General features: G+C 34.4%; 1 protein-coding gene across 1 annotated transcript; it reads right to left on the bottom strand.

Annotated features, from left to right (window-relative positions):
- Positions 1 to 3,157: 3,157 nt before the first annotated feature.
- Positions 3,158 to 6,345, bottom strand: LOC132267261 (proline dehydrogenase 1, mitochondrial-like). The gene is made up of 4 exons (XM_059768380.1): positions 5,556 to 6,345; positions 4,201 to 4,846; positions 3,535 to 3,775; positions 3,158 to 3,438 (listed from the first exon to the last, which is right to left on the bottom strand). The coding sequence occupies exons 1-4, from the start codon at positions 6,096 to 6,098 to the stop codon at positions 3,399 to 3,401; spliced, it is 1,470 nt and encodes a 489-aa protein (XP_059624363.1). The 5' UTR covers positions 6,099 to 6,345; the 3' UTR covers positions 3,158 to 3,398.
- Positions 6,346 to 13,753: the final 7,408 nt, after the last annotated feature.

Raw genomic sequence — 13,753 nt, 5'->3', positions numbered from 1 at the left:
GCGGACAGAGTGTGCTTTGGAGAAAAAAAAAAATAAAGTACCACATCATCACTTTTTAAATTATGTGGCATTCTATTTTTTAAAAAGTAGATAAATAATACGCTCACACTACTTATTCTTAAAAAAATTTCAAAACGTATAAAAAATTATACACTTTATATACATAATATATTAGTATTTTTCGCTCACGTCCCTTGAATTTGAGATTCCAATTGCAAGAACCACGATTGATATTGTTAGGTGGTGAGGGAGGTTTGCATATGTCCCTTTACCGTTTGGCTTTTGTCTACAGGGGAATCTGAATCTTTACTTCCACAGGATTCATCCAACGGTGACATTCCATTGATGGTGATAGATGATGCTTCCTCACACGTATCAGTCATTTTCCAAACATGTAATGCTCTCACCTTTTGAATCAGCATAGCATAACAACTTTGACTAAACCTGTGATTCCTCAGCCATTTGGTTCCCAGTTGGTGTGACATTGACATCCATATCAAATTCTAGGCCACTCATGTTCATTTTTGTTCCACTTTTCAAGTTCCTTAACTTCCTTGGATGCTTGAATTCTTTTTTTGATTCCACCTTGAATTAGCCTGATGCTGCAATATGTGGAAATCATATTCTTTGCGTATAAGAGTCTAAAGGGTTAGCTATTAACTTTATTTATTTATTTATTTTTCTGTCTGAATTACTCAAACTTCCACCCTTGCAGCGAAGGACTTGAATCCTCAACCCCTACTTCAGGTATGAGAGAGAGAATGTCACTAGATTAGGAAAGGCAATGCAGTCTAGTGGTGTCTCTTTTGTTAGGTTTTTACAATTTAAAGTTTTTAAAACTTCATTTTAGAGTTAAATTAAAGAGGTGTGAGTAAATATAAAAATGTGTCTGATAAAGGTTGTGTCTATTGACTAGAGACATGAGTTAACCCATAAATAGATGGTTATTGTAATAGATTATATACGGTTTTTGGCTTCCATCCTTTATATTTCTTTTTGTTTAAACCTTTATTTCATTCCACCAAAATATTATAGGTATATGAGTTTATGGGCAACATGACACAAAGACTTGGTGATTTGTCTCTCTGTGAACGTGCTTATAAAAGACACTGGAGTTGTATCTCGGAGCCTTTCATAATCGTCACAACCTGCACGTAGGGAGGCTGTAAAGGCTTTAGGACAGCGCATACTGCATGCCTCTTCATTAAACAAGCCAAAATTTTCTTTACTCCTCTTATTGATTTTATATATTTTACTGGCCTATTATTTTAGTATATTGTTTTATTTATACTATATTTATTGTAATATGATTACACTGTGATATGAATATATAAGTGTAGCATGTTAATATGATTACGTGAATGAACTTAAAAATGAGATTGTATAAAAATATCAAAAATTCCCAACATCTTTTACTTCTCAAAAAGGATGGTGAAAGTCCGAATCCCATAAGGGAGAAATGGGTGCGTGAGGTTTTTTTTTTTTGGAAGACTTGGTTGGCCTCATGTATTAAAATAAATAAAAAATAATAGTAAGCTTGTCATGAGTGCATTGTGACTTGAGTTTGCGTCTTCAGTTATTTATGATCCATGACAATCCAGCGGCTAAAGACATAGTCACATAAGCTAATATGAGAGTATGGATATGATATATATATATAAATATACATATATATGTATATGAATATTCCTAAAAGAAAAGCACTTTTAATAAGTATTTGTTAGTAAACATTAATAGGGTATGAGAGGCTTGATAGAATTATTGAAAATATTTCATTCTTTTACATGAAAATTTACTTGCATAATTGAGCACAACCCTCTAGACCTGGCTAGAAGAAAGGAGACCCTCCTTGTCACTTGCTACAAATAAAATAGCAAATCCACCCAGACATGTTATGGTCTCCATCTGTTTTGCTTGTTTTTTGGTGAAAAATAATGGACTTTCTTTTGCATATACAGCTCATAGCAATATAGCACCACTCAATAGACACACTGAAATGTCGGTGGAAGCCCATTCTCTTCATTATTATTATTATTTTTTATTTTTTCTGATTCAATAACTACGATATTATATAATATTAGTTTTATAAATAATTATAATGAATTTAATATCTAAAATGTGTCAGACATAGTTGAATTCAACGTACATGTTGGGATTGCCTACAAACTAAGAGAACACTTACAAAATATATATATATATATATATATATATATATATATATTACATTTATTCCAAATTAAATGTTCTGTTTAGAGAATCGTGACTTATAATTTGTGAAGAGTCACGATTTCTTAAATAGGATATCTAATTTAGAATGAAATTAATATATATTTGTGAGTTACGATTCTTTAAATAAAATATCTTTTTTTGAGGCAGATTAAGTATATGTTTGTGTACATGTTTAGATACAATCAATAAGTGAGAATAGAAACTCCGCTTTTTTTTTGTTTTTTTTTTAATTGAAGGATTTTGGTTCCACATCATCAAAGCATCAGCAGTTATCTTTTTGTTGCAAAAGGAAGATCAAATACGTCGTCAAATGAAGACACTTGAAACATGTGATATATTTATTAATCAATTGAGACCATGCTGTCCTATTCATAACACTGAGTCAACCAGCTAATCAATCTCCACTCTTGTGCCATTTACCTATTTTTGACATTTCACATGCTACCAAGTAGAGTTTTATGTTGTCCATGACTATGGTCACAACATAATGTAATTTTCGTTAATTGTCGAATTAGATACAAATCTCCTCTCTCTCTCTCATTAGATCCCTATTAATTCACAAGATGCATGTCACTACTCAAAGATAGAGTAAAACTCAAACTACGCTCCTAGGTGCGTCCAGTCACAAACCCATGAAGTGTCCAGTAGGGGTAGGAGCCCCCACTGAAATGTTTTTTTATTTACAAAATTACCTATAGATTTTGTAAAATTTTTAAAAATGTCTGTACTTTTTTGTAAAATTTTAAATATGTCCCCACTCAATTTCTAATGATACCCCACCATATATTATTTTTGTTCAAAGTCGCCCCCTTTCATACAAATCTCTTGGTCTGTCACGGGGTGTAACCCCATAAAATTGAGTTAGATACAATCTTACTATTAACATTATTAATGTAAAATAATTATTCTAAAATTTTGAACATGCAACTTTTTACATTATAACTAACTTCGCGAAACGAAGAAATTTCGTGAGACTGAAATATTTCCGATTTTGGATAATCATGGATGGAATAATTTAATATGATATTACATTCCAAGGAAAAATATCTGAAAATGTGGTCCACTAAAATAACTGACATAACACAAAGACTTTTGTCTTATTTAGTAGGTACAATTTCTATTTATCGTCTTCATCTGGTAGTTAATTTTGTTTTCTCTAATTTCTGACCTTAGAGAATTGTAGCTTTTAGTCTTCTCTTCAACTCCTTCCTGCATTAAGAAAAAGTTGAAAAAAAAAAACATCAAAACCAAATCAACTTTTTGTCCTGTTGATTTGTGTGTGCGTGCGTGTGTGTGTGTATTTACCTTATGAGTTGTCTGTCAATGGTTGAAGCAGACAAGAGTCCTCTGTTCTCTTCAGCTCTCCTCAGAAGGTAAGGCAGAATTTGGTCCAGAGGTGCAAATGGCAAGTATTTGCTAACTTGAAAACCTGCATTTCTCAAACCAAAAGAAAGCCCTTCTGCCATTCCATAGAGTTGAGCAAATTGCAGCTTCTGATTTTCCTTTCCAATACCTAAATCTACTGCTTTTGCTGCTGCCAATTTCCCTACCAACCATCACCAATTCACATGTTAAATCAAATCAATACCTACTAATACCCGACTTTTTTTGTTATTTTCATCTAGTCTCGTGCACGAAGCTCCCGCCATTGCGTAGTCTACGAAGGATAAGATTTATGCAACCTTACCTCTGCATGCAGGGTCTAAGTCACCTGACCTAAAAAATTATGTGAGGGGGCTTTTAACAACAAGAAGATACAAAATGTTGTGGGAGAGGGGGGCAATTGTAGGGTTTTTCTGTAATTTCAGTAAAGACAATTTTTTTGAAAAATATTCAGTGGGGCCAATTGCGCACATTAACCTTGTCCATCCACACGGAGCAACTTTGGTCACTGAGTTATAATGGAGCAACTTTACCGTCAAGTCTCCCCAAAAACTTAACCCTAAAAAGATGTGTTTGATCAATTTTTACCTGATTCAACATTGTGGGTTGCAAGAACTACTGAACTCGAGCCATTCGTGACCTTCTCGAGCATGAAAGAGGCGCAGCCATTGTAGCACGCGTGCGTTTCTTGAATGCCGTCGTGAATGGGAGACTCAACACCCAGAGTAGCAGCTAACCGCCTTTCGCTAGACATATAAGCTCCCCTGACCAACTTAAACCCCATAGGTACTCCTATTCTCTCTGCAGCTTTTGTGGTTTGTGACAATCTCTCTTTTGCATCTTTCAGGTAAGCCTGAACTGTCCCGAAAACGATCGGGTTGTCATCTTTGTTGTGGGTGATCGCGGCAGAGTATGTGAAGTAGTCGATGGCAGGTTGAATCGATGTGTCCTCTGCGTCGACCATTAAGGGCACATTGGCTTCTTGGCACATTTGACAAATTTTGAGTAGTCTTTGATGAGCTAAGTTGAGATCTTGCTCTTCTTGTGGGGTTAGAGGATCTGGTTTTTGAGGTGTGTGATAAAGAGGGCTCGAATCGGAGAAAATTGGGAGAGTTCTGAGCTTCCATGGAAGACTGAAAGAGTTGTCTTTGTATTCCCATCTCAGTAGATCACTCACTCTCTTGAGCAGACTAGGAAGACAAATTGCAGTGATCTTCACTACCACAAAGCTAACCTGTGGGATAAAATTTACATTTTAATTCTTTTAAACATTTATGATATTGTCAATGCAAAATTTTAAAACATATGCAGAGAAAATTTCTATAATTCATTGGATAGGTGATTGTTTCTCATGTTTGTTGCATTTTTCAAAATTATATACCAAAAAAGGATAAATTGTGGTGACAAACTTCTTATTAAATATTCAATAACATCAAAATTATGCAAAATGATGTTAGATTTGTGAAAGTGTTATATGTGTTTGAGTCCCTGTCACCCTAATTTACCGGGAGCAAAAGGTATGAAAATATACACTTTTCCTTAAAATTTAAAATAATATAATATAAAAATTAAAGTTGGTCTCTTATCTAATGGGACCACTATTATGTAAAGTCTTTTAAGTCTTTGGGTAAAGCAGAGTCACCTCATTTTTTAATATTTGAATTTCAGAAAATAGTCATCCTCATGTTCTTGTTAGTCTTGGGGATCTTATGGAAATGATAATTAAGGGCACCTTTGAATCGATTTTTAAGAATACTTCTGTATCTTTAAAATAAATAAATAAAATTGAAAATTCATATGAAATTGAAAAAATGAAAGAAAAAATCCAATTGAAAAGGAATCATCTTATGAAATTGAGAAAGAAAAATTTAACTTTTGGCAGTGAATGAAAAGTTTGACTTTTTTTTTTTTTTTCCTTGATTTAGAAACTCTACAAAGCTTACAGAAGATGGTGGGAGTGACTTGGTTGATTCAACCGTCCGAACAAACACCTCCAAATTCCGATCACATGACTCCATATCCGTTGAGTGCTCCGACCCGTAATCCAACATCCCTCTCAGACCAGCCTCCCGAAGCTTCAGGACAGTCCGACCCGCCTCCTCCGGACTCTGACCCGCACAGAAATGCTCACAAAGGGTATGTTTCAGAGTCCCGAGAACGATCTCACGCAGCACAGCCATGTCCATGAGCCCGGAGTTCATGACCCACGTGCCCACATCCACCGTCTGCTCCATCGCCACCGCGTGAAGGTTGGCCGATGATCGGAGCAGCTTGGCGGTGGAAAGGGAGGAGAAGAGCTCCTTGACATCGTCCAGATTGAGAATTGAGTCGGTGGAGGTGGCAGTAGTGGTGGTGGGTGGTGGTGGAGGTGGTTCGTGGAGGTTTAGCGGGGAGACGGCGGTGATTGAAGGTGGAGCAGAGTTCAAAGGTCTGGTGAAGTACCGGAGGTTGTGGAGGAGTTTGGGAGAGACAACACGGGTGGCCATCAATGGTGGTGGTGGTGGTGTCTGTCTAAACTATCCAAGTTTCAATTTAATTTTTTACGAGCTATGAGTTTGGGAATACAAGAGAGATATATACACACACGTACACATGCTGACACTATGCTGACAATATACATAGATAGGTATCCTCAATGGTTGGCTGAGTTCATAATAAACTTTACCACTGGTTGGTCGTGGAGCACGTTGGATTCCTCTTGTAAAAATTTCTTTAGGAGATATAGTTTGAATTTTACCAGATTTGTATAAGACACTCTGCACACATAGTTTGGTGAATGAGTCAGAGCAAGGCTCGGACAGCCTATTACAAAAAATAAAATTATATATATATTTATGTGTGTGTGTGTGTGTGTCTCGGGCATAAAATACACATACATATAGTGTGTATATGACTTATTAATTGAAAAAAGACCTTAAAGTGTAACGAAATTTTGATTAATTACTCTTTCTTGGTGTGAAAAGGTATTAACGATTTTAAAACTTACCATGATATGAGAAAAAATATCATTGCCATTATTATCACACATTTGTAATTGATATTAAAAAAGGAAGGTGTGCCAATGTATATAACTTACACTTCTTGTCTATTCACTAATGAGTAGATTCCTGCTAATCAATGACCATTTCTTGTCTATTCACTAATGAGTAGATTCCTACTAATCAATAACGTGATTCAATCACAAATGCACAGTGTTGCAAAATTATGAAAGTGATAAATAAAGAAATAAAAAAATGACTGAATTTATTCTAAAAATAGTTATTTTTCTTATTTATTACTTTATTGATTTTGTAATTTGTTATTTCATCACATAGTAGAAATGACTTACTCATACAAATATTGTTCATATATATATATATATATCTATATAGTTAAAAAAAAATACACATTTATCAAACTAAAGATTCCTTCCTTATCTATCATTCACATTTCAAGAACCTTACTAAAAGTACTTTAATTGCCTCCACCTGTTTATATATATATATATATATGTATATATATATAATAATAACTATTCATCACATGGTATCAGTGACATGTTATGAAAGATGAATGTGAATTTGTTTTGGGAGCTAATATTAGCATTCCATCAACTTTCTCTAATACTCCAACTTTTTATTTTATTAAACAAAATGACTAAACTACTACCCTTCTCTCCTTATTTTCTGCTTCAATGCTCCTTGCTCTCCTCATTTATCTTAAACTCTAGTTTAGGACTGTTCTCTCATAAAGAGTTATATATATAATATAACCTGCCATTTTATTTGTTTCTACAACAAATAACGTCTATTTTGTTTATCATGTTGAGTTCTCATTTTTTATTAAATTCTGCTCTTTGATTAAATTTCTCACAATATCAAAGATCCAATGCACTGTATAACTTCAAAAATAATATGGATTATTGCAAGTAGTTAAAAAATTGGGTGAACTGCATTAAACTCTCTTTTTTTTATTTGTGTTTTGCACTAAACTTCTTTTTTCTATTTTTTTTTTATTTTTATTTTTTTATCAAAAAACTCCTCTAAACTATATGAGGGGGATGATTTAACTGACAGAAGTTAACTAAAAAGGAGTTGTTTAGACATTGAGTTTTCTCATATATTTTTGAGACAAAAATGTCCCTATACCTATTTTAATAACCCCACATATATTTACTCTATTATCACTCTTAGCTACATATCCTCTACCATTGCAGCAACATGTACTCTTCTTCTTGCTCAACTTTTTTATTTACCAATCATATATATACATATATATTTATTATATATAACATTATAATATTATATATAATATGTATCATAATATAATATTATATATAATATGTATCATAATATAATGGTATATATAATATGTTCCATTAAATATTATTTATATTATATGTATTTGTTGTTCCATCTAGCCTTCAAACTTATAAAAATCTGGGTTTTTCCTTGAAAAATATCTACTGTGTATATATATATATATATATATATTTTGAGAATTATATTGTGCATTCATTTCTTTGATTTTTATTAATTTTCATTTTATATAGATTTGTTGAAGGGACACTACGAGAAATAATTCCTATTATTATTATTTTTTTTTATAGTATTTATGCCTACATGTTTTTCTTCTTCTTTATATATATATATATATATATTTCAAAATAGTTTTTTTCTTAAAAAAAAAAAAAAACCATTCCCTCCATGTGACTAATGTGAACTTGACACTCTAGTAAAATGTTAACATATTAAAAAAAAAAAAAAAAACACACAATAGAAGTGTTAGTTTCGACAATAATATCATTTAGGTTATATAATAATAAAAAAATAAAGACGCACTACAAAGTAAATTTTCAAATAGACTTAATAGGTATTTAAGTCAATTACTATTTCAGTTCCTTTTTAGCTAACATCCATTTGCTAAGTCATCTCTTTGGATAATTAAAGAGGTTTTTTAGGTAAAAATAAATAAATAAATAAAAATAAATAAAATTAATGCAAAATACAAATAAAAAAAGGAGTTTAATATAGGTCCCCCTAAAGAATTTAATTAATAAGTTCAATCATTTGAAACATTACACCCAATAATATTAATATTCATCAAAGCATAAATTACTATCATCAAAACTCCTTATGCGAAATCATAATCAACCATTCAATTTACATAAAAGTTATGCAAGGTCAATATTGCCTCCTTTGTTTTAAGTTTCACAAAAATAATAAAAATTTTAAGATAAATAAAGGATCACAAGGTGTCAGTACCCATTATATATACTGGTTATGGTGATAGATTGATCATTTTTTTCTTCTCTTACCATGTGGGAATAATTACTACGGCTGATGGGACGGTGTTGTGGTGAGTGCTGAGCGAATCTTTGATGCATGCGAAAATTCTAGAAAGTTACCTGATAAGTTTAAGGTATTTTAATTTATCCATATATTTTCCTTTCATATTTTAATATTTATTTATATTTTTATCTATTTCAGGTCAATAAAATTCATACATGCTAAAAAGAGCCTCTTAGCTCAACTTTGTACTAAGGAGAAGATCTAAAAAGGAAGTCCCGATCGATCGAAGATATCTACAATCGATCGAGATCAAGGCGGTGCCAGCTCAATAGATAAAGTTGTCAGGTGTCAAAATATCTTTGCCACGTCAGCTCTGTTCGATCAAAACAAGTGTTGGATCGATCGAAATGACTGCTGGCAGTGTGCTGTTGAATTCTCGAGCGCGCCCGGAATCTATCAAATTTCCACCAATCAAATGCATTACTTCCGACTTGTTGCCTACTCAAAGAGGCTTATATATAATCTAAATGGATGAATTTGTATAGAGTTCCTTGGTGTGGTTGTCGCACTCTGAACCCAAAGTTTATGCAATGTGGTCAAATTTTACATTTAGAAATTGCCACTACTACCTTTCACTAAAAATATAGGTAGGTTGAGTAAGGATCATTCCAAGGGATTGAGAGTCGTACTAGGTTAAGGAATCGAAATTAGGGTTAGTAGGTCGAGTGATCAAAATAGTGGTTGGTTGGTTGAATTAAAGTAGATGCAATTTAAATTAAAGTAAACAATAATGCAATAGAGAGAAAAAAGAGATAGAGATCTTGGGGTTTAGAGATTACCACTAAGTATAGTTTTTCTACACCTTTAATGAATGATTAATGAGGGGAAGAACATGTATTGCAACAAAGTGTGTGCGTGTGGTTGTTCCAACAAGCATGGATGACAAATTAAGCATTTATTGTCTAAACAACATGGTGAATAGCACAATATATCAAATTAAGCCATTAATCCTTTCTTTAAACACACAACCAAACACATCACAAGGTTAGAGATATATGCTACTCGCTTTCATAAGTATGGAACATCAACAACAAGCATGAATTGTCCTCCCATTTTACAACTACACTACAACTAAGTTAAAGACATGAAATTAAACTAATTAAACTAAGGAAGAGGTACAATCCATCAAACAATGAGTATGAACCGTCAAATAAACCACAAGAACATGACATTACGCATTATGTCTTGACAATCTCTAGATCTATAACCTCAATACACATAAACATGCATCAATAACACAAGAAATAGAGACAAACACATGAACATCTATTCTAGCATACATAGACATATGGATAGAATGAAATGATCAATTGGAAGCATTAAACCATATAAATCATTGAATAAACAAGATCTATATATATAAAAGTGTCAAGACATGAATCACAATACAAATCCCCTCAAAAATACATAAATCAGGAAGTCGAAAGTATACTTAGGGCTAACTCTAGCCCCAAGAGGATGTCTAACCACTCATAGATGATGTCCTCCAATCCTCAAGGGCAAGCTCCATGGAAGAAATCTGCTCCTTGGTTGATGAAGAGTCTCCAATGGTGTCTCTAACCTTCTCCTCTTCTTTTTTCCCTCACTAAGTATGTGTATCAAAGTATATCAAAAGGCCCCATCAAAAAGTGGCTCATATTCCTTATATAGGTAGGTCAAAAATCACCCCAAATGAGCGGGCTCGTACACCAATGGTCCTCTAATGATTGGATATGAGACAACTTTTAATGAGCTGGAATTTAGATTTTTTTCGGGATTTGGGAGGTTCGATCGATCGAACTTAAGGTACGATCGATCAAACATGGCTAAGATCTATCGAATTTAAGTTGGATCGATCCTCAATGGCGGCTCCTTTTTGGATAAAAACAAATCTGAGATATTTTGAAGATATTTTTGGGAAAAAGACAAAAGTCGTTGGTAGGGTGGTACAACTGGATAAGATCAATCATTTGGGTAAGGACAAGATGGTTCGATCAATCATAGAATGAGGTTGGATTGATCGAACTTTGAGATTTTTGAATAGGAACAAACATAGCTTAGATCCATCTTGAAGTGCTGAGATCGATGAAAGTTGGATCGATCGAACTTTTCTTGAGATCGATCAAAATTGCTGAAATTCCACCCTTTACTTCCTTTTGCTCTACTTTGCTTCTTTCTTTGATTCATCCCAGAATTGCTTCAATTATGCTCTTATTTGGCTAAGTTAGCTTATTTTGGGGATAAGTACCTGAAAATGGAAATAACACGAAATCAATACAAAACGGTAGAATAAGATAGATAAAGGTCCTAGAATACCTAAGCTTAAGGAGTTTAAATACGTACTTTTCAGTGCTTATCACACCCTCAAACTTAAATATTGCTAGTCCCTAGCAATGAATTAGAAAGTAAAGGAATGAAATGAACAACTATACAACTATGAACTAGAAAGCAATAAATGGATAACGCCACTTTCGTAGGGAGCACGATTGTATTTAGCACATGCAACAAGCCTTTTAAACCCCTAGTGGACGAGTGAAGTTTCGTGAGGGTTTCCAAAAATGATACCCACAAACATTAAGCTCATTCTTTCAAAAGAGGTACCAATATTGCAAATAAGTATTGGGAGAAAACTACCTCAAGTATGCAATTTTTCAAACGTTTCTGAGCAATTTCCCAAAATTTCAACGCCAAGCAAGTAAGTATGGTCCTCCACACATCAAGAAAATGATCATGAAAATCAAAACAACTCTAGAATTTTTTTTGAGTGGACCGGCATCAAATATGTTGCTATCTTAGCCAACTAAAGAATTAATCACATCCTTACCCTCAAACTAGCACACAAATCTAGTACCGATCATCAAGACAAAAAGTGGACCTTTTATTAAAACTTTATTGTTCTAGGTACGCTTATTCTTTCCACTCGATTTATTTATTTATTTTTTTATAGGATCAAAGATGGAAGCATAGTGCAATGTGTTGATCTATTAAGCTTCCTAACGATTCATGATATCGAGCGTTAGGGCATTAGGCGTTCAAACATCCCTACGAACTTACAAGTTCAAATCAACTAGGCTACAAATCAAGACAACCTCCATCTAATCATTTCCCACTTCTCACCTTTTGGGAGAAGTCCTCACTTTTTTTTATTGCTTTTGCAACTTTTTTTTTTTTTTTTTAAAATCCAATTATTAACCTAGACTTTGGGCCCTCCACCTTTCGGCACGAGAAGTTCAGTGCTTGATGAGGCTGGAATCCCGGCTACTTAGTGAAAAGGGGTTGTTATCCACCTTCATCAAGAATGAAAACTTTCAATGCACTACTAGCCTAATTGGGATATAACCAATTCAATAATCAACAAAGTATGTACCCCACAAATAAATGCTAGTGTGCGCCTGTGCTCATGTAGAATCCTAGAGTGAATCTCAAAACAATCACAAAATCAAGATGATGTGGACCACAAGTGCAAGTAAGATATCAATCTTTCAAAAAATTTACTCCTAAATAGCATCCGCAAGGCATACATGGAGTATTGGACTCTCAAGTCAAGTATGTGACGACCCTAGTTTTTAGGCCAGCGTGTCCTGTGATGAACCGTAAGGATGATCCGATAACGGATCCGAATGCGGAAGCGAAAACAGAAAACAAGACTCTAAGAAGTCAAAGTGACCTTCCATAAGGTCGTGGAACTCAACAAGAACTGATGCGGAACCAAAAGATTAAAAATATGACAAATAAGCCCCCAGGGGCAAAATAGTCATTTTTGAAAACTGTAGATTCGGGTGCCATCGAGTACACTGCTGGAAGGATAACGAAAAACTAATCAAGATGGACTCAAGAATCACATGATTCGGAGTCCGGACGAAGGAGAAACGGTATGACGACGAAAAATGGACACTTAAAGCTTTAAGGGCAAACTGGTAATTATTCAGAAATATCTGGGTGTAACCGAGCACACCGTTGGATAGATGACGAAAAATTAATCAAGTTCAAAAAAAAATTCACTTGAATCGGAGTCCGGACGAAGGAGAAAAGCCCAAAAGAAGAATTGACGTCGCGGCGGCCCGACGAGGGGGCCATAACAGCCCCCATGCACGCCCATGCGCATGCCCATGCGCGCGCCCATGCATGCCGCGCGCGCGCTGGGTGCACCATGGCTGGCAGCAGCAGCCCAAAAGTTGCTATGTGGTTATTTTTTAGAAAAATCCGGAACAGAGGCTGAATTTGGAGGCCTAGATGAATTTTTTTGCAAAAACATAAAGAAGAAACCCCCATCAAAATTGAGTTTTCTACGTGACTCATAAGAGAATTAAAAAAAAATGTAATGTAAAATGCCCAAAATGCTCTCCCAAGAAATCTGGTCCAGAGGGTCGAAAAAGCTTTTATATAGAAAACTGAAAGCTGAACTTCGTAAGCGATTTCCGATGCCAAGACGACATTTTCTAGAAAAGCACGGAAAAGAAACCCCCCCTAAAATCATGTTTTCTATTCAACCATATTGAAAGAAGAAAATAAAACCATCGTGAAAGGTCCATAATGCCCCTAGATCAGAATATGCAAAAAAAATGCGAAATGAATTCACAAGAGGCTCAAAACACAAATGATAAGGTTTTGCCCAGAAACGACCATGCACGCAAATGTAACTTACCTATTTAGACGCGCTACAATGGTCCATGGCTAAAAAATACCACCGATACAAAATCCGACCCCCCAACGGGCAAAAAGGCAAAAATGGACTCGGAATGGAAAACACGGAATCCAACAATGCAAAACAGGATCAAATGACCGTTTGGCCCTTGGCCACACTTCAAACATGATTTATGAGACCCTATGAA

Source organism: Cornus florida, unplaced genomic scaffold (genome assembly GCF_030987335.1).
Source record: "Cornus florida cultivar Cherokee Brave unplaced genomic scaffold, ASM3098733v1 CherokeeBrave_3.0.0_Hap2_Chr07, whole genome shotgun sequence".
NCBI classification, from domain to species: Eukaryota; Viridiplantae; Streptophyta; class Magnoliopsida; order Cornales; family Cornaceae; genus Cornus; species Cornus florida.
This window is presented reverse-complemented; position numbering and strand designations above follow the sequence as displayed.

Bases quoted from the DNA above. Each gene is read 5' to 3' on its own strand.
- LOC132267261 (XM_059768380.1), bottom strand. From the start codon at position 6,098: ATGGCCACCCGTGTTGTCTCTCCCAAACTCCTCCACAACCTCCGGTAC. The intron at 4,847-5,555 runs GTAAGCTTTGTA...TTTATCCCACAG, and splicing joins AGTCACTCCCACCATCTTCT to GTTAGCTTTGTGGTAGTGAA. The intron at 3,439-3,534 runs GTAAATACACAC...TTCTTAATGCAG, and splicing joins ATTGACAGACAACTCATAAG to GAAGGAGTTGAAGAGAAGAC.